Below are 21,446 nucleotides of genomic sequence, written 5' to 3'. Positions count from 1 at the left end.
TTTTAAAAGTTTTAAAGATTAAGCTTTAATCCCAGCACTCTGAGACACAGATCTCTGTGACTGCCAAGCCAGCCTGGTCTACAGAGTGAGTTCCAGGACAGCCAGTGCTACATAGAGAAACCCTGTCCCCAACTCCACCCCCCCATGTTATTAATAGACGGTTCAGTAGTTAAGAACACTTGCTGCTCTTGCCAGAGATCCAGGTTCGAGTCTCAGCATGCTCGTCATGAATCACCGCTGTCCAGTCTCCCCTCTGCATATACACATCCATATAATCTAAATGTATACATAAGGTCAAATAAATGTCTTTACAAGGTGATTGATGATGTATTTACAGAAGGTGTGTTCTTAGAAATAGGCATTAGAATATTCCTGCCCCTTCAGTTTGTAGGTAATCAATCCCTTAAATTCTCGGCAGCTGGAAGGACTGTGGCCCCTGCTGAGAGGTCACCCTAAAGTTCTGTAGCCTGCGAGGCAGGGCTGCCTGCTCCTCAGTGCACATCTGTGCTCTGTGTCTTGCTCTGAAGTCAGTTTTGAGATGGAACCTTTCCTGGGGAGATAGGAATGCACCTTATTGGTGCTTAAAAAAGTTAGTGAAGTTAGCAGGAAAATGTTTTTAGTGGCTTCTGGCCTCTCTGCGTTTGTTCATTTACTTTCTTTGGCGGTTTTTAGTGGGGCTCAAATTGAGGGTCCCACATTCCTTGGCAAGGGCTGCGTCTCAAGTCTGTCTTCTGCCATTAACCCTGCAATCTTGCTGTTTCATGTTACTGTTACTATAATATAATAATACTATAATATTACTTAGTAATGATTAATTAAGGTATGAATTATTTGTGCTGTTTATTAGTTTTGTTTTTTTGTTTTTTTTTTTTTTTGTTTTTTTTTTTTTGGTTTTTTGAGACAGGGTTTCCCTGTAGTTTCTAGAGCCTGTCCTGGAACTAGCTCTTGTAGACCAGGCTGGCCTCGAACTCAGAGATCCGCCTGCCTCTGCCTCCCTAGTGCTGGGATTAAAGGTGTGCGCCACCACCGCCCGGCTTGTTTATTAGTTTTTAAAAGCCAGTTTCCAGAGATTTGTAGTATAAACAGCATCCCTACCCCACTCCTCTCCAATGTTCTCTTGTTTCTGTGGGTGATATGCCTATTCCTTTATTTTTGGCATTATTTATTTTGATGTTGACTTCTTGTTAAATTCCGTCTTGTGTTCCACAATCTCAGACCTTTAAGTCATTATTTATGGTACTTAACTGGTATCCAAACCACGACTTCCTATAGCGCCAAATACTGTCTGACTTCCATTCATATTTTTTAAACGTTTTGTTTGTCTGAGTGTTTTGTCTGAATGTATGTCTGTTCACTATGTGCATACAAGGCCTGAGGAGGTCGGGAGTGGAGGGCACTGGAGGCCCTGGAACTGGGGTTGGAAACAGTTGTGAGATACCAGGTGGGTACTGGGAATCAAACCAAGGTCCTCTGGAAGAGAAGCCAGTGTTCTTAAGCCACAGGCCATCCCTCCAGCCCCTCCATTCATTTTTAACTCTTTACTCTTCCTTCTACTGAATCAGCTGCTCTACCTAGTGGAGCCATCCATATTACCCATGCATGTAGCCCACGTGTGCTGGTAGTGTGGTTGGTTGGATGGTTGGGTGTTCTCGTTTTGTTTTGTTTTTAGATGTCCATACAAACCTGAGACTGTGTCTTTACTGTGGTTACTGGAGGTCCCTGGGCACCTCCTCCAGCATTCATGACTCAGTTCTTTCCCAGGTGCCCCAGCTTTTTTGACTTCCCTCCTTGCAGAAGCAGAGCTTCTAATAGTGCCCTATGGCATGGTAGAGAGGGGAACGCTTTGTGTTCATAAGTTCTTGGCACACTTGTGACTGATCACCATGACTGGGGCTTTGTGCTGCTGCCAGTCCTTTTCCTTGATGCTTCTCTTGCCGCCACTGACCTTTGGTGTTGGTTTTGGAGAACACCTTTGGCCAGCCCTGGGGTCTTAGGACTGCAAAAGCTACCCATACTGCCTGCTGTTGAGTCTTGCGATGTTTTCCTTCCATCCTCTTGGTTCTGGTTGGTCTTCATCTTCATTTCTTTGGTGGCATTTGTATGGACTGCCAGGGCCGAATAGAAATGAGCATGCATGTTCAACTGAGCTTCAACCTGATTTGACTTCTTCCCCTGTCTTCACATAGCCCATTGCTTTCTCATTCCTGTGAGCTGTCAGGGACAGCCAGCTTTTCTAACAAAGTGCCTAAAGTCAGTGGAGTCTGAGTAGTGTGGGAAGGCTGTACCTGTGCCTACTGCTGACACGGGCCTGGTCTGTACCTCTCCATGGGAGGCCAGAGAAATGAAAACCATGCCAAGATTCTAAAATAGTCTTATTAAAGATAGGATTTTTTTAAAAAAATATACTCTATATTTTGTAGTAAACATTCAGAAAAACAAAGAAGTATTCAGTAAGATCATTTTGATGCTTTGGAGCCTTTCTTCCTGTCTCCAGGGGCTTGCTTAAGTTACTCTAATTTTCAGAGTATTCTAGCTTGTACGCTACTTTCCTATCTTCCGTCACCTATTTTCTTAGACAGATGAAATGCGATTATCTATAGCTCATCATCTCCAGTTAATGTAGCTTCAGGTGGATGTACAGTAACACATCTAACCCACGCCAGTGTCTCCTGATCCGTAGTTGTACAGACTGCAGCTTGCAGTCCGACCGGGCACAAGTCCGCGTATGGAGACTGCCCTTTCCGCCCTTCCCACTGTTGGCAGCTGTCGCTCATGCTTGAGAATAGCATCTGTTGAGCAGAGACAGACAGTGAATTGATTTTCTTGTTTCTGTTTAGACATTCTACAGATTGTTCTATATATGAAAGATTTAGAATCTCATAAAATAACCATTGGTTGTTTTTCCCAGTGATTTCTGCTAGATATATTTTCCCACATGGTAATAGGCACAGTGGTCACAAAGCTCATTTGAAAGTCACTGGTTGGGGCTGGAGAGATGGCTCAGAGGTTAAGAGCACTGGCTGCTTTTCCAGAGGTCCTGAGTTCAATTCCCAGCAACCACATGGTAGCTCAAAACCATCTGTACTGAGATCTGGCGCCCTCCTCTGGCATGCGGGCATACATGGAGGCAGAATGTTGTATACATAATAAATAAATAAATCTTAAAAAAAAAAAGAAAGTCACTGGTTCTTCTTTGAACAAACATTCAGGTCCTCAGTGCAGCACTGACAGCATGGGGGACAGTGGCTGACCCCAACCTTGTGTAAAGCCTGTGAGGCTCAGTGCCCCAATTCACGGCGGAAACATGATGAGCAGGATTAACAGAAGCAGGAAGAGAAGGCCGTGATTGGAGGAGGGGGGCTGAAGAAAGCTTGGAGAAGAGGTGTCCGGTGCCATGAAAAGTGAGGAGTAGGCAGGTCTCTGCTGTTCATCCAGGAACAGAGCTGAGAGGATGGCATGTTCAAGCCCGGAGAGTGGTACCTACCTGTGTCTCCAGAGCTGTTTTTGTCCCAGAAAGGGTTTGTCCTTCTCCCCGGGAAGCCACATGGGGTTTCCACACCAAGAGAAGATAAAAGCAAAGTCTGTGGCTATGTGAGAAATGGTTTGGGAGCAATTAGCAGGGAGAGGAGCGAGGAGGCAGAGCCTGTGCCCTGCAGATTTATACTCAGCATCTAAACCATGAACAGTTAGCTGGTCCTTGGAGCCCAGCCACTATTTATGACAGTCTATGAAACATTGCTCTGGGCCCCAGGTTATTGGTTTAAGATATACTTTCAAATTGAGATCTTTATATATCCATGTCTAGTTGTAAGAATTAACATTTGCCTTTTGCATTTTGCCCAGTTCCTACCCATGTAGCTATCTGAAAGCTCTTGTGTCATCCTAGGAGACAGACATTGTCATAGTCCTGCAAAACACACACACACACAGCAGCTTGGAGTGAGCAGGGAGCTATTCGGTCCAACTCCGTGGCTCTCAATGCGTGTGGTTCTCATTTGGCCAATTCTTAGAGCTCTCTGTCGAGCCCGGCAGTGAGTTTCCTTTTGTGTTTGCTGAATGATGAGAAGGCTGAGAACGTGTTGATCCACAGGACGCTTTTGAGCGCTGTCACCTCGGCCTCACTGCTTTGCTTGTGGTGCTGATGAGTCTTTAAGTCGTCAGCAGTGCGATGAGTCTGACGGAGCTGGACTTTGAGATAGTGTAAGGAGATAGGAACCGTGCCGCTCATTTATCTGTATGTTCACAGGACAGTGTGAAAGGGCGCTGGGAAATGCTGGTTTATTGCCGTGACCAAAGGACTTTGGAAAGTGTATATCCTAGCTGTTGTATAAAAAGCAAAGACAGCCTAGGCTGATTCATTGACATTATATTTTATTGGAAAAAAATGTAGGTTTCTCTGGGTCTGTCCACCTCATCAGAGGCCATGAAGTTCAATGACTTGCTTCCTGTCATACAAGACAACTCACTGAGTAGAATCTCAAAGTTGTCCTGACATTAAATAATCTCGTCAGAAAGAGAATTTGACTAAGAAGCAAAGAAAAAAAAAAAGTCAGCAAGACTAGAAATAGTACAAGTTTCTCCAGAGACTAGATTTGCATAAAAAAAGAGCACCATCTCCCAGGCTTGGCGACTTGGGTTGGGGCTGTTTAGGAATGAGAGCAAGCATGTGGTTGTTAAGTTCTGTGATGTGGGTTGATATGTTTGGGGTGCTTGATCCCCAAAGGACATCAGCAGCTACAGTCACGCATGTATTATCTGAGCAAAGAGGATTGTTTTGCTTACATGTTATATGTGGTTGTTTTGGTTTCTGTAAGATCCTTAGGTAATTGATCAGTCTCCTTTGGCAGCTTTTCTTCTCACATTCAGCTGCCCTGACTCTGTGTATCAGTGTCTGAACTACCTGTGCCTTTAACCTTTGTGTGTACAGCTCAGCGTAGTCTCGGGTGTGACTCGACCACACAGTGCAGCGTGCCTCTGAAGTTACCTAAGATGATACCAGAAGTTGGGGTTTTGGCAAGTAGTACAAAAAGAATGAGGAGGAAGTTGGTAAGCACCGTGTTCAAACCCAGGCTCCTCCTCGTGGCCAGTTCAGAGTTGACACCACATGTTTACTGGGGTCCTTAATCACTAATATTAAAATTTAAAAACAATTATTTTTCTGTTTTCCACCTCTTCAGCTGGACAGTAAGCTCTGTAATGCTCATGACTATCTCACTTTTTTTTTTTTTTTTTTGTATTTTGCACCTGGAATGTCATAAATGCTTGATACGTTTTAAAACTGTTAACTCATTTTCTGAAATGTCTTGTGGGCTTTTCTAGTATCTGTTTTTCCTTCATTTGTCGTGACCTGCACGGCCATCTTATCTGCTTCTATTCTTGGCTATAGAGACTTTGCTTTGTCTGTTGGAAACCGGCTCTTGCTGCTACCTGGGGAGTGCTTGGGATGGGATGCAGGATGCTCATATCTGCATCAGCACCTCCAGCTCAGCCAGTCCCGCTCCGCTCCACATAACTACATCACAGCGAGTGGGTTAGGGACCCGTGCTAGTGTGCCTTCTGTTGCTGTGGTAAAACACTGATCACAAGCAACTTGGGGAAGAAAGTTTCTTTGATTTATATTTTGTGATCATGGTTCATCACTGAGGGAAGTCACAGCCGGAACCTGGAGGATATGGGGGAACCTGGGATGAACCGAGTATATGGGAGATCTTGACCTACTAGCTTGCTCCCATTGCTTGATCTGCTACTCTAGACTACTTGTCCAGGGGTGTCACTGCCTGCAGCGGGTTGGGCCCTCCCAAATCCATCATTAATCAAGAAAACGCCCCACAGCCATGTCTACAAGCTAGTCTGATGGAGGCAGCTCCTCAGTTAAGTGCCCCTCTTTCCAGGTGACAAGTTAGCAAAAACTAACTGACCTTTTTAGTGAATGCTGGTGTCTGTAATCATCTAATAAAGCCTGTGATTTTAATTGAAAACATAACTATTTAAATATTCTTCAGTCAAGAAAAGGTATGACTGTGGATCCAATTGTAAAAATTATCTTAACTCTGGAATTACTAGGATATAATATGTACACTTTTATGTTTTAAGCATAAAATATTCACATAGCCATGTAGTTGTGAATGATAATGATTTCATATCTAGTTTTTTTTTCCCACAAGACAGCGTGGGAGAGACTCAGTTCGTACAAGCAGCACACGCACAGACACGACACACGCGACAGAAGCACACGGGATTCGAACTCGGGAACACACGCACTCACGTGAGCGCGCCTTACACGATGAGCCACCGCGCGGCTGGCTTCATATCTAGTTTTTAAAAGGATGCTTTTCTTTAAAAATATTTAGCTTTAGATAAACTTGATATCTTAGTCCTGTTCTGTTGCTGTGAAGAGACCCCATGCCCCAGGCAACTCTTATAAAAGAGAATCTTGCTGACAGTTTCAGAGGCCTCATGCATTATCATCATGGTGGGAGCATGGTGATATGCGTGTCCCTGGAGCAACTACTGAGAACTAGATCATGGCTCCCAAGCTGAGAAGGAGAGGGTGGTACTGAGTCCTCAAAGCCGTCCTCTATGACACACTCCCTCCAACGAGGCTGCACCTCCCAATCCTTCTAATCCTTTCAAACGGTTCCATTCCCTGGCAACCAAGCGATCAAATATATGAGGCTATAGGGGCCATTTTTACTCAAATCACTACACTTTGCACCTCTTCCCCTGAAGGCAGAGACGTGTGTGGTCTTGATGCATTTAGTTCTTGAGTAGCTGCAGTCATCTAATAATCCCTCCCCAGGTGAGTCTCCCCCTCCTTGGCACCTGTGTCTTCCTCGTCCCCTCTCTAGAGCTCCCTCCATCTTTACTTCCCTGGTTTCTGTGCCTACTTCAGATGATCTATTCACATCTGAAGACTGGAGCTAGGATCTGTAGATAGGAGAATGTATAGTGTCTATCTTCCTGGGCGTATGCCAAGGAGAGGTATATCCAGGTCGTAAGGTAGATCTGAGTTTAGCCTTTTGAGACTTTCCCACATTGATTTCCATAGCGGCTACACCAGTTTGCAGCTCTACCAGTAAAGAACAACAGTTCTCCTTTCCTACACCCTCACCAACTTTTGTTGTCAGCTGTCTTTTTTTCCCTCCCTCCCCCTCCCTCCCTCCCTCCCTCCCTCCCTCCCTCCCTCCCTCCCTCCCTCCTCCCTCCCTACCCCTCCCTCCCTCCCTCCCTCCCCCTCCCTTCATGTTCAATTTTTCAAGACAGGGTTTCTCTACAGCCCAGTAACAGCCCTAGCTGTCCCAGAACTCTGTAGACCAGGCTGACCTTGAACTCACAGAGTTCTGCCTGCCTCTGCCTCCCAAGGGCTGGGATTAAAGGTGTGTGCCGCCACCATCACCCCCCTCTGTTTTCTTGATCTTAGCCATTCTGCTGGAGTAAGATGAAACCTCAGTGTTTTAATTTGCATTTTCCTAATTGCTCAAGGATCTTGAGCGCATTTGAGATATTTCTTAGCCATTTTTATTTCTTTTGAGAAATCTGTTCAGATCCTTGGCTCAGTTTTTAATCGGGTCATTTATTTTTCAGGACTATTTTGAGAGTTTTTATATATTTTGGGTATTAATCCTTCATTAGGGGAAGAGTTGTCTCAGATTCTCTGCTCTGGGGCTTCCTCTTCCCTTGACTGAGTCTTTCCTATGCTGTAAGGGATTTTTAGTTCTGTGAGGTCCCATTTGTCAGTGCTTGGCCTTCATAGCCAGGCAAACGAAGTCGCTTTCAGAGAGCGCTCCTTATAGTAGTTTTGAGTAAGGTCTTTGGTGCATTTGGGATTGATTCTGTGCAGTGTGGTAGAAATGGCTCCAGTGCCAGGCTTCTGCGTGTGGGCTTTCATAGATTTGAGGAGTCAGAAAGGGGAAACGATACCTACTGCATCCATATATGACATTCTCAGTGAAGAAAACAAAATCTCGTCATCACAGACAGAAAACCAGACTTTCACACACTTGGCAGCTGAAGCAGCATAGGTTTCATGTTGTAGATCTCTCCCCATCTCATGAATATTGTTACAGCTTTTGCATGCTTGCAGCAAAGCATGTTGGCCTCCTGGTTTTGTAGTCCAGCAAGCCCATGATCCTGTTGGTGACAGGTAGGAGTAGGAACTCTGGTCAGCTCCCCATCGCCTGTATTTTGTTGTGGTCCTTTGTAGTGGACATGTAGGGTGAGGTATCAAAAGTAGATAGAGGCCGATTCCCTGCTTGCAGAGATATGCCCTCTTGGTTATCCTGCCTGGTGAACTGAGCACAGAGTACAAGGCCGAATGTTTGTCTCATGTGGTGCAGGTCGGTTGATAACAGACTCAGTTTCTGTGTTAGGTCCACTCTAAGCCCACTGCAGAACGCATGGCGGCTTATCTCAGCCAGACTCAGCTCATGCGTTTTCAGTCTCCAGCTCTGAGCAGCGTGTCTGTGAGCTTACTGGTGTTCTGAGAGAGCCCCTTGTCGTGTTAGTGTATGAGTGGGGAGTTTCCCTGAGTTGGGTACTGTAGCATGTCTTCATCTCAGTGAATGTATGTGATGCAGTCAGACACTGGGAAGTGAGAAGTGACCTAAAGCACATGCTTCACTGTATGTATACTGCTGGTCTGAGAAACTTCAAGTCAGTCTTTGTCACTATAAGTTATTCTTGACACCTGAGTTTCCACAGAACCACGTGACTTAAGGGCCAGGAGCATCTAAACATTTCTTTTATTTCTGTGATCCTCAGTGAAGAAACGAAACTTTTTTCTTCGTTTGTGAAGTGGTGTGGAATGCCCTTCTGCATATGTGTTGCTGTAATTGGTTGATGAAGAAAACCATTTTGCCAATGACTTAGCAAAACCAGGGGAGAAATCTGAACAGATTTAGAGAGAGAGTAGGCAGAGTCAGAGAGCTGCTGAAAGAGAAGGGCACGCAGATACCTTACCTGTAGGCCACAGCCTCTTAGTGATACACAGATTGATAGAAATGGGTTAATTTAAGAAGTAAGAGCTAGCTAGGAATATTCACACTACAGTCATTGGCCAAATAGTATTGTAATTAATACAGTTTCTGTGTGATTATTCGGGTCTGGGCAGCCAGAAAAGCGAGCATAGTCTCTGCCTACAGTGAAGTGGTGATGGTGAAGGGTAGCTACATCAAGGGTGTGGGAAGGACTGGGTCAATGCACGAAACGCTTAGATGGAGTTAGGAACATAACATGCTGAGTGGGCATTAGCTGCCATAGTTACTAATTTTCATAGACATTGAACACATTCTGTAATACTCTCAATCAATGGACATTTTATGTAGTGGAATTTCCTATGCTGAAGATTAAGCATCAGACCTCACCCCCCACATGCTAGGCAAACACTCAACCACTAACCTGTCAGCCTGCTCTTGGTAAATTGATAATTTGAGATGTTTTCCAGCTTCCATATTAACAAGGGACTAATTCATTTAATTAATGTAGGAGACAGAGATTGAACTTTTTCCCATGGACTGTGTCTGGCACTTTGGAGATTTCACAATTGTTCCTTCAGGAGTCTGCTTAGGATGCTCTCTGTAGGAGAGGTAGCGAGTGATGACTGACATGTGCTTGGGTGAAGTGCAGGAAACTGGTTTTGGGTGTGGGGGGATGTTCAGGGATCTTATACTTGTGCAGAATCCCACAGCTTGTCTTGTGTTTCTGAACAGGTTTCTGCATGTTCGTGCTGAGCTTGGTAAAGAAACACTACCGCCTGCAGTTTTATATGGTGCGTATCAACAGTTTTCCAGTTGCGTTCCCTTTCTTCCTGTACATGAAGAGATGACAGTCAAATTAGCTAATGTCTCACCTGAGCCCAAGGAACTTACCAGGTTATTTTTGTGTGTGTTCATTAGATACAAAATGCTGAAGTTGAAAAGATTTTGAGATTTAAAATATACAACCGTCCCTAAAGTGTTCCTGAAACATTTTTAGGTATTTTCAAAGGAAATAATGTAAATGATACATTTGAATTCCCTAACTGTGGGAATTCATCTCTGGGAGAGTTGCTGAAGCCGAGCAAGTTTGTGTCACGTGTGGACAGTGTCCTTGGACGCTGGCTGTTGGCTTCAGCGTAGTGCAGAGTGTGTGGCTTCGTGGTGGCTGTGGTCAGGCATAGTCATCGTTGCCCTCGGGTAGTTTGGTTGGTGGAGGGAAGCAAGATCCATGACTTTACACAATGAGCTGCTCGTTTCCCTAAAGCAGAGCTAATTATAAGTCTAAAGTACAATGTGGTTCTGAGAGGTGCAACTCCGGGATCAGCAAGGTGTTTCTCAGTCGGCTCATACTTCCCACTTGAGCGTTTCTTTAAGAAGACATTCTACAAATTACTATTGCTAAGAAATCTGTAGTGTTCCCTACATTTATAATTTCAGGTGATCCTAGAATAAAATGTTAATGAGATCTAAGAACATCAAGACCAATTGGAAATAACCAGACCTCCTGTCAGGAACACGGTTCTAGGACCCTTGTGAATAACAAACTCTTTATGCTTGAGCGCCTTCTGTTTCTCAATGGTCCACTGGATCCTCCTTTGCACTTCAAATCATTCCTGTTAATTATAAGACTTAACATAATCAAATCGTATGCAAACAGTTATTGCTTAGGGAATAATGACAAGAAAAGAATAAGTGTGCATGTTGATCCATGTATCTGTGGTTCCTGAATTTGTGGGTATAGGATTAACCGTATGCAGAGGGCAGCTGTGCAGTATAATAGGGCCAGTTGCCTATTGGAAAAAAGGATGTATTGTAATGTAACTACTGTAAAGCGCTTGGTTCCTTTAAGTGTGTACCAGTAGACTAGAAGAAAGCAGTCAACATAAAATACCGTGTTAAAATGTAAGTAATGTTTAAGAGTAAATAAAAATCTGAATTATTAAAAAAATCACCTCATAATTACCAGTCTAGTTTATCTGATGAGTACACAGAATGACTGTTTTTAGTTCACGCTCTGCTCATAGGAATTGTGCTGTACGTCACTAAAACAACCCACCCTCAGTCTGAGGGCCAAGGAGGATGATAAGGGAAATAGCACAGGGCTTTGAAATTCTGAAATTGCATAATGTCATTGAGCAGACTTAGAAAGATCGCCTTTCAGCATGAAAAGATGGAATGTAAAGGCAGTTGAATCCTGAGGGTTTCAAGTATTCAAAGTTAGAATAACTCTTTGCAGGGGAAGGTTGTCAGGAAACTAAGGAGAGACTGCAGCTTCAGCATGCTAAGTGTGACGCTCTCAGACTAGCACTGCTTCCGCATACCACAGCAATGCTGTCAATGGAGTGCTCCAAGATGGCACCTTATTTCTTTGTGTTTTTAAAAACTTAATAGTATGTCTCACTGGGGTTAGCATTCCTTTTATCTGTAAATTAAAATAATTTTGCTAAATGTTTTTGTTATTTCAGGGTTTTAGTAGACAATGTGAAAAATGTAATTTACTAACCACACTGTTTTGTTTGTATGATCCTATCTTACAAAGTTTGATCAGAAGTCATGGCAGAAAACTTGTGTTTCAAAATCGCTCTTGCTAATTGGCTGTTTGCTAACTTCTGTGTTGTTGGGCTGTTGACAGTTCGCATGGACCCATGTCACTTTACTGATAACCGTTACTCAGTCACATCTTGTCATCCAAAATCTGTTTGAAGGCATGATATGGTAAGGGATTATGTTGTGTTATGCTGCATTCTGTTTTCATGTGTTGCCCTTTAACCCCCCTGATGCCAGGCAGTAGCTTTCCGGTTTCCACTACTGCTTGGAGACCACTTGCTATCTCACTGACTCTTACTGTTTGACAGCCCAGCACAGAATGCCTACCCAATGGCTGGAGACCCTTTCTTCTAGTTCCAAGCAAAATGCAGAAAGTCTTCCCCAAAACCCAGTTCCATTTTCACATGCTAACAAACCCCAGCGTTGTATTTTAAAAACAAAGGTTAGATGTTATTTACATGGAGTGCAGAAAATGGGGGGGGGGAGCTGGCTTTCAGTTAGCAGGTTGGAGAAGTGCCTTTTCTCCAGGTGACACTTGGGCAGGTCCTGCTTCACTTCTGGGAAGGAGCAAGCTTCTAGACCGTGTGTGTGCAGAGCTGGGTGCTCCACAGTACTGGGATTTGTAGATTCAGACAGCATTTTTATTAATTACAGGTAATCCAAATTCATAATTAGAAACGAATTGGAATGGAGAAAGGCTTAATAAAGTTCTCTGTGCATGCATCTAGATGGTGAACACGAGTTTTCTCCCTCCACATCCATCGTAAAGTCACCAACTAGAATCTTTCATAGCTAACTGGAGTTTGCCAGGATAAATTGACCCTCCTGACAGCTTACCAAAATGTCCATGTGTTTGTATAAGCACTCTGGTTTAGGGATGAATATCATATAAAACCTTTCAATTGAGGGAGAAATGTTGCTTATATAAATAGGTTCTGCAAAGTTATCAGAGTGTGACATAAGCTAAGATAGAATTAAGGTTAATAATTTTCCTGAAGGAGAATTTGCATGAAGAGCTTGGCATGAGCCTGTCACTTTAGTCTCTGCTTGCACAAGTGACTTGTTTTGCATTTTACAAGGCTGCTCTTGAGAGGCGATAGTTCTTGAAAGTTATTCCTTATAAAACTAAAATGTAGCCGGGCGGCGGTGGTGCACGCCTTTAATCCCAGCACTCGGGAGGCAGAGGCAGGCGGATCTCTGTGAGTTCGAGACCAGCCTGGTCTACAAGAGCTAGTTCAAGGACAGGCTCCAAAGCTACAGAGAAACCCTGTCTCGAAAAAACCAAAAAAAAAAAAAAAAACAAACTAAAATGTACATGTTTGTAACTATAGAGATTGGTTATTTAATAGTTTCCTTAGCAGCATTCTCTAAGTTTAGAGATAGATTTTGTTCCGTCTCTTGGCTAAAGGAGCAGGCGTGTGTGATATTTTCTGCTTCTCCTAGGCCTTGTCCTGTGCTTTGCTCTGCTCTGTCCACTGTGTGAGCTAAAGGGTGAAACGTGGGTTTACTCTGAGCTGTAGAGGGGATAAGCTTCGCTGTCTAACCACACAGACTTTTCTCTGCTAATCTTTTCAAGGTTCCTTGTCCCAATATCAAGCGTCATCTGCAACGACATCACTGCTTACCTTTTCGGATTCTTTTTTGGAAGAACTCCCTTAATTAAGGTAATGGAAATGTTAGACAGAAGCCCTTCCCACAGGCTTACACAGGCCACAGAGCGCTTCAACCATTGCTGCTCTTGTGCTCTTCCCAAACGCAGCAGCTTGCCACCGTGGAGGGCAGGAGTTCCCTCTGCTGTCATGTGTTCAGCTGGGTCTTTCATGGGGCCAACTCTATTTTCCTCCGCTTGTGAAGGCTCGTCTTCATTGCTCAGTTCTTTAACCCACTCCCAGCATTCCCGTGGCTAGCTATGCTGTCTGTTACTAAACTGCCTAAAAGAGCAAGGCGCACAGTCTTGATGTACTGTCCTCCAAAGATTCCCAAGTTCATCTCCGTAAAAGACTGGAGGATCTAAAGCCAGTGGTAAGAGGTTGAGGCAAGGAGGAAAGCACATGTGAACAGCCTGCCATTTTGCCTTAGATTTGTTCTGTTTATGGACAGTGAAGGCAAGGGTATGAATTAAATTATTCAGATCTCATTTTGGGCAAGAAAAACCAGTTCTTCATGAAAAATCCAACCTTTTCCGTGGACTTGTTTTTTTTGTTGTTGTTGTTTTGTTTTTGTTTTTGCTTTTAGAGAGCTTTTTATGTTGGGACTTCATGTAGGATTCAGTTTCTACACTGAGCCAAGTGTTTAATAGGATCTCACACATACATTCCTTGGCTGGGAGGGAAGCTGTTAGGGAGGAGCTGCTGGAGTCTGAATTAGCCTTGTGCTGTTGGGAGCCACGTGATGAAGTGTACTGCTCTTGAGGAGCGTGTGGGTAGCCTGCCCCTCAGAGTGAGAGTGCCTCCCCCAGCTCTCCTCTCGTGGGCGGCTGCAGGGCTGCAGATGTGCAAGGTATGCATCTCTGAGCTGTGTCTAAAGCTGCTGCGCAGAACGAGTCAGCATGTTTTCCATGCTCGTGTGGGCTGAGCTCTAAACTACATGCTGCGAGAGACCGAGACCTGTGCAGGAATCCTAGGGACTGCTTCTGAATGCCTTCCAGGTGATTTCAGCAAAGGAGATTATTTGTATGATATGCCCAGGAAGTTGGGCAATTCACTTGTGATCTGGTATGAGTCAGCTTGAAGCTTTCTTAAGTAATCAGCAGACACTTTGAGCCCACTCGATGGCAGCAGTACAGACAGGGAATTGTTCCCAGGAGAAGGTGCATTGGTTCCTTCTCTGTGGCAAAACTGTCACCAGATTTGTTAAGAAACCATTGCTGCCAGCTAGTTTAGCAATGAGGTTTCTCAACTTCAAATTAAATAGTCTACAAGGAGCTCAGGTAGCTAGGGCTGTGACCCATTCCTTCCCCCTGAGTCATACACATCTGAATTCTTACCTTCTGTGGCAGCGTAGGGCGGTTATACCACAGCTCCTGAGTTTTCTCTTATCCCTTACCCCACTGAGTTCCAGACTTCCCTCCAGATTTTGCTTCCTGAATGTCTCATTGACTGGGAAATAGTAGCCAGACTGAAACAGACACCATGTCTATTCTCAGGGCACAGTCTGCTCCTCTCTACCTAAAGGTAGACGTCGATTATGGGGGTGGGTGTTGAATATTTCATTTCAGAAGGAAATCTCATGTATCTTGCATATTGGGACTGAGCTGAGCATGCTAGTACAAATTTATAATCTCATCAGTGGAGAGGCTGAGGCATTACGGTTGCGAATTCTAGACCCAATGGGCTACATAGTGGGACCCTGTCTGCCCAGCCTACCTGGCAAACGAGACCACCTGGACTGCTGCATGGCTGTGCCTTGTGGTCCTCTGGTCAGCACTGGCGATGTCTGCATAGGATGACTAATAATCTCACTCTAAGAGAAGCATGCAAGTCGTGAGAAAATTATTTGCTATTGAACTTATAGCCCTTAGAAAGAAAGAAAGAACTTGAGGTTACTTAGCAGGATGAGTAGATATCACAGTACACCACACACGTTTGAGGGGCTGCCACCCCCCCCCCCCCCCCCGCATTAGGTGCCTCTCAAGACGCTCGCTCAGGTCAGTCATGACCGTGCAGGGGACAGCTGCAGTTTCAGTGTTCAAATGAGAGCAAAGGGAAGAGATGCACAGGGTATTGGGGGAATGTATGAGGAGTACGTGTACTAACCTTCTACCTTCTCTGGCCTCTTTAGCTGTCTCCTAAGAAGACCTGGGAAGGGTTCATTGGCGGTTTCTTCTCCACCGTCATATTTGGATTCATTGTGAGTTCTACTGGGGTTTTACTTTTATTTATACTCTGAAAACACATGCTAGGGTTTTCTAAACCTACAAAACCACAAAATGCTAGTAATACGTTTATTAAAACTTACTAAATAGGCACCCATAGTCATTCTCTGCCTTTTGATTAGTATGGATTCTGTGATGATCTCCATCTGCCGCAAAAATAACTTTGTTTGATGAAAAGTGAGAGCCACACTTACCTGTAGTATGACAGACCGCCCATCTCCACCAATACATCCCTACACCTAAGAGTCAGGGAGCATCTCCAAAGATGGGGAGGAAGGATTTTTAGAACCAGAGAAGCAAGGTATCTCCTACAAGATAGTGCCTTTCATATTTGCCAGGGAGCTGTACCCATGAAATTTAAATAAGACCTGCATGGTGATAGCACTGCCTGCCATTCCTGTGCACAAGCCATTGGAATCTCTTCCTAGCAGCATGTTTGAACAAAACAGTGGAGTGAGTGGCTGGGGGAGAAATGGAATCAGATGAACAAGATGTTTTATCTTCTCTCCCATTGCCCTGGCTGAGGAGGGTTAATTTTAAAGACTGCACCGATGACATCGTGGGCTAGCAAGGGGCAGTGGTGCCTTTCTCCTGCACTGTTGTGCACTGTTTGTTTAGTGTGAAGTTAGCACAGTCTGTGTGCAGTAAACCTCCCGCACAGCCGTATATTTACAATGCACTCCTTTACCACGCCGTCTTGGGCCCTGCTAAGAGAAACTACGCAGACTTTTAAAAAGTAAGGTCTCGGCCTGGAGAGATGGCTTTGTGAGTAAAGGCCCTTTCTGTGCAAATCCGGGAACCCGAGTTTGATCCCCAGAGTCCCCATAAAAAGAGAAAGGGGAAAACTGACTCCAAAAGCAGTCCCCTGGCATGGGGACACACACAGTGTGTACATACTTAGAACATTGAAAAGCCAGATCTCCTATAAGGCTCTTTTAAGATCACATCAGCCCCACCCCTTCTGAGATTGTATGGAGATCTCTCTGCTTTTGAAAATTCTTTTGTTCTCTGAAGGTTTTTCAGTTTCTCCTGGGACCATCCTGGCCTAACTCTGGATGGAGCCAAATGCTGGTGTACAGGCACTTGGCGTCCGGCTCTGTCCGCTCTGGCACTTGGCTTCCTCTTGCCTGGGCACTATCTCACAAATTCTTGCTTTGGTCTTCAGGCTGCCTATGTGCTGTCCAAACACCAGTACTTTGTGTGCCCAGTGGAATACCGAAGCGATGTCAACTCTTTTGTGACAGAATGTGAGCCCTCAGAACTGTTCCGGCTTCAGAGTTACTCCCTCCCTCCGTTCCTAAAGGCAGTGTTGAGACGGGTAAGGGCAAATGGCTAGCCGGTGTGTCTGGGGATCCATCTTCCCATCCAAGCTTCATTAAAAAGGGATGCACTGGTTCTGTTTTTTTCCAAATATATAGAAGTGGGTTGTATGCTTGTTATCTTAAACATCGAATGGCCATTAACATTTCCAAGCATATGTGTGTACACTGGGAATTTATTTGCATAGTGATTTAAATACTGATAGCAGTTTATATTTTTAAATATTATTTTAAAATATAAATAAAATTTAAAAATAGATTTTTACAAGTAAATGAATGTTACTGATAGGATTTGAGTAAGTATAAAGCTTGAGACTCATCAATTGAAAGAGTCCTTGATTTTTCGGGGTCATTATTAATACAGAAATCTGGAAATGGGCCTTCCATTGCTATCATTTAAAGCACCTGAGATGTCATCCCCCAGATTGTTTGGTATGTTCTACATTAAACTCTGTTACATCAGTAGGGTGAGAAAAAAGTAGGCCGGTTAGTTTTTACGTGGGAACCTCGACTGAAGGATTGCCTCCATCAGATTGTCCCGTGGGCTTGTCTGTGGGGCATTTTCATAACTGCTGATTGATGGAGGAGGCCCAGCCTACTGTGGGTGGTGCTGTCCCTAAAGGAAAGTAGCTGAGCCAGCCAGGAGACACAAGCCAGCAAGCAGGGTTCCTTCCAGGTTCCCGCCTTGGCTTGCTACAGGTGACTGTAACCTGTAAGTCAAATAGCCCTGCCTTTATAGCAGCAGAAAGCAAGCAAGGACATACAGTAACTGTGTACATCTGTGTGTGTACATTGTACTTCAAGCTCACAGCCGCAAGTTTTTAGAAACAACCTACAAATAACTTATTTCTTTGAGTGCTCATTATTTGTTTTTAAACATTTATTGACCATCCATGCTTCCTGTTACATCCTATAAAGCTTAGGCTTGTACCAGTCTTTAAGTCTGGAGCAATGTTGTTCTTTGAGAACAGATCCAAAACTTTGTGGACGGAACGTCTTTCCTGGACCATATCCGTCATGTGCTGCTTTTAGTTCATAGTTAATTCAGGGGGGAAAGAGAGCTATACCCTCAGATAATTTGAATGTAAAATTCTGTTCAGATGATTTCTCTAAATCTTTTGAAATAATTTTGTTTATGCCCATTTTGACAGGCTTTGTTTTGTTTGAGACAGGGTCTTATTATATAACTCCCGCTGGCCCTTGACTCCAGGTACTCCTGTGTCAGCCTACAGAGTATAGACTAACAAGGGCATGCCACCACCCCTTGACAGTATATTAAGAAACTCATCTCTGAGCTGGGCAGTGATGGTACACACCTTTAATCTCAGCACTTGAGGTCAGCCTGGTCTACAGAGCAAGTTCCAGGACTGCCAGGGTTACATAGAGTAACCTTGTCTTGAAAAAGCAATCCAAAAAAAGGAGGAAAGAAAAAATATTTATTTCTGTTTATTTCCATAGCTTTCAACTTAGTTTTGGCAACAAAGACAACTTTTTGTTGTTTCATTGTTTAAAATTAGATAGTGTTATAAAATATAAAATTAAAATAAATCCTGTGATTATAAGAACAAAATACTATGGTCTAGAGAGCAAGTGTAGATGAACCAAAGTGTGAATTTCCCACGTTTTCCCACACAACTGTGTTTCCTAAGCCCTGGCTGAGCTGGAATTCTACCGGGTGTGGCAGTTGGGTTGTGGTGATCGGCAGGGAGTCAGCACAGAGCATGGAGGCTGTGGCGGGTGTGGCGGTGAGGCTGTGGGTGATGGGCAGGGAGTCGGCACGGGCATGGAGACTGTGGGTGATGGGCAGGGAGTCGGCACGGGCATGGAGACTGTGGGTGATGGGCAGGGAGTCTGCACGGGGCATGGAGACTGTGGGTGATGGGCAGGGAGTCCGCACGGGGCATGGAGGCTGCGGATGGTGCTGTGTTTTCAGTCCATGGTCCTTAGCGCTTGAGGCGTTAACAGAAATGTGGTCTGTCTCAACCTCCTTTGTCTGCCATGTTCCTGGGTTAGGCGGCATGAGTAAGTACAGTGTTAACGCAGCTGGTCCTCTCTCCCTCCTCCTCCTCAGGAAACAGTGAGCTTGTGTCCCTTCCAGATACATAGCATCGCGTTGTCAACGTTTGCATCGCTGATTGGTCCATTTGGAGGCTTCTTTGCCAGCGGATTTAAAAGAGCTTTTAAGATCAAGGTGCGTTTTTACATTCTCTGCTGTAGTCTCAGTGCGCATAGTAGGAGCTCTCTGTCCTGGGGTGTGGCTCACACTGTCCATGCTGAGCCCCTGACATCAGTGTAGCCTCACAGCCATGCTGCCTGCCTGGCTGGTTTGAGTTTTCTTTTTTTGAAAGTTTGGTGATGCCATATTCATTCCTTTTGAAGTGTCTTATCCTCTTCTGGAGACGGAGTGTCCCTCAGTGCTGCGGTGGCTTTCAGATGTCAGGAATGGAGTAGTGCGCCATCTGCAGCTTAGCATTTCCCAGTCCCACTTGAAGGGTTCTGCCAAGGAGCATTTGGATGGGGAACTGCCCATCCTGTTAGGTCGGGGTTGTCAGACTTTCTGTCAGGTCAGGCTAGAGAGAACATTCTTGCAAGTTCTCTGCGGTTCAGCTCTGAACGCTGCTGCTGCAGTACGAAGCTTGCACCACAGACATGTCCGTGAAAGTCTTCAAAATTTGTTTGTAAGACCCGCTTGTGGGTTGGATTTGATCTGTGAGAGTTAGTTTGCTGATTGTGGTCCAGACACTTAAAGTCATCCCCACGCGTTAGTACAGCAGGGTCATTCTAAAGTCCTATCATCACAGCCGCCCTCCCTTACCAGGTAAAAGTAAATCGGCTCACTGAGGGTTAGAAGGGCTGGGGAAGATGTGCTGGTCAGGGAAGGGTGCTCCAAGGAGGTGGGATTGGAGCCGAGATCCTGAAGAGAGGACGAGGATAAATCTTACTGAGACGTCTGAGGAAGAGTGTTGATGTGAGTTCAGGAAGGGAGTCCTTGCTGAAGGGAGCAAGGATCGAGCGGCTCTGTTAGAGAACAGTGTTTGGAAACCACCCTGTTGTGGAAGGAGCGGCAGGCTGCTTCCCTCCACCCGGCTAGCTTTACCCGAAATAATTACATGGAAACTGTATTCTTTTAAACACTGCCTGGTCCATTAGCTTCAGCCTCTTATTGGCTAATTCTCATATCTTGCTTTAACCCATATTTAGTAATCTGTGTAGCACCACAAGGTGGTGGCTTACCAGGAAGGATCTTAGCCTGCATCCATCTCGGAGAGGAGAGCTATGGCGTCTGCCTGAGGTGTCTGCCTGACTCTGCTTTCTTTCTCCCACAATTCTATTCTGTCTACTCCGCCTACCTAATTTTCTGTCCTATTAAAGGACCAAGGCAGTTTCTTTATTAACCAATGAAAGTAACACATAGACAGATGACCCTCCTCCATCATTTTCCCTTTTTCTGTTTAAACAAAAAAAAGAAAGGCTTTAACTTTAACATAGTAAAATTACATATAACAAAACAGTTATCAAGCAAGAATTACAGTTACAGTATTTATATCTACTTTATCTTTTATCACAACTAAGGAAAACTATAACTAACCATTCTTCAACTCCATCAAAGACTCCAGAAGGATATAATATTACCTAAGTAAACAAGAAGTAAGCAACTTCTAAAACTCTAGAAATGACAGAGACATCTCACTGCCTGGACAGTCACCCAAAGTTCCTCTGTACCATTGGGGCATCCATCTTTGGCCTACAGGCCCATAGTATCCAGCAGACATTTCCATGAAGCAGGAAAATTCAAAGACAGTTCAGTCACTATCTGCTGTGTCCTGCAGAATGTCTTGCAGACTTTTTCATGAATCAGGAACCCTGAAAGACCATCTCACCTTTAGGCAAGTTCAGCAGTCCTCTCTCTGTGGGTTCTTTGTGTCCAGTTTATGCAACAGTCCAGGCAAGAGCAGTTTCTTGCCCAAATGGCTATCAAACTCCATAAGGATCCTCTTCGATGCCCATCTTCTTCTTGAAGTAGATTGGTGCTGTCAGGAGCAGACGTGTCTCATTGTCATGAAAAGCCCTAAGTTATTAAAACATTAAATGCCATGTTCTGTAGTCTTTGAAAGATATGAAGAATGCCTATCTAACTGAAACATCTCTCTATATCTAGAAAAATCTAACATGACTACAAGCTTGACTATTATTGATGATTATTTATTAACAACCTGTATTTCCTAATTATACATTGCATTTTTAAAATGAACTATACAATCACAAGACCTTAATCAATATCAGAAATACATATACATATAACAAAATTGACCTTGAACTTGTATCAATAAGTCAAGATTTATACCAATGCAAATTATTCATACCTTAGGATGATGACCTTAGGATGGTCATCAAGGAAGTAAATGAACTCGGGGAGCCTCTGCCCTGCCAAAGGTACTGTGGTTAGGGCAAGCTAATATAGAAAGCCTACAGGGTACCTGGCCTCAGGATGCTCCCTCCCTGTGTGGGAGGGTGGGAAGCAGTTCTGTCCTCCCTTGCACTGGGATCAGACTGCTGGGGCTCCCTCATGCCTCGGTGAGTGGAAAAGGGAGGAAATAGGTTGGGAAAAATTAGTCACAGGTATTTAGATTGTAGGTTTTTTGTTTTGTTTTTTGAGACAGAGTTTCTCTGTGTAGCTCTGACTGTCCTGGAACTCACTCTGTAAACCAGGCTGGCCCTCAATTCATAGAG

At 44.4% G+C, this 21,446-nt stretch overlaps 1 protein-coding gene across 1 annotated transcript in view; it reads left to right on the top strand.

Moving 5' to 3' along the window:
- The window catches only part of Cds1 (CDP-diacylglycerol synthase 1), a 75,298-nt gene that overhangs the window by 47,552 nt on the left and 6,300 nt on the right, over nucleotides 1-21,446 (top strand). Inside the window, exons 6-11 of the mRNA XM_038338630.1 lie at nucleotides 9,708-9,766; nucleotides 11,608-11,690; nucleotides 13,099-13,186; nucleotides 15,303-15,371; nucleotides 16,562-16,714; nucleotides 18,787-18,906. Of these exons, the coding sequence (XP_038194558.1) occupies nucleotides 9,708-9,766; nucleotides 11,608-11,690; nucleotides 13,099-13,186; nucleotides 15,303-15,371; nucleotides 16,562-16,714; nucleotides 18,787-18,906 (572 nt within the window). The remainder of the gene's footprint in view (nucleotides 1-9,707; nucleotides 9,767-11,607; nucleotides 11,691-13,098; nucleotides 13,187-15,302; nucleotides 15,372-16,561; nucleotides 16,715-18,786; nucleotides 18,907-21,446) is intronic.

This window comes from Arvicola amphibius, chromosome 1 (assembly GCF_903992535.2).
Source record: "Arvicola amphibius chromosome 1, mArvAmp1.2, whole genome shotgun sequence".
NCBI lineage: Eukaryota > Metazoa > Chordata > Mammalia > Rodentia > Cricetidae > Arvicola > Arvicola amphibius.
The sequence above is the reverse complement of the archived record's forward strand: the minus strand, read 5'-3'. Positions and strand labels throughout refer to the sequence as shown.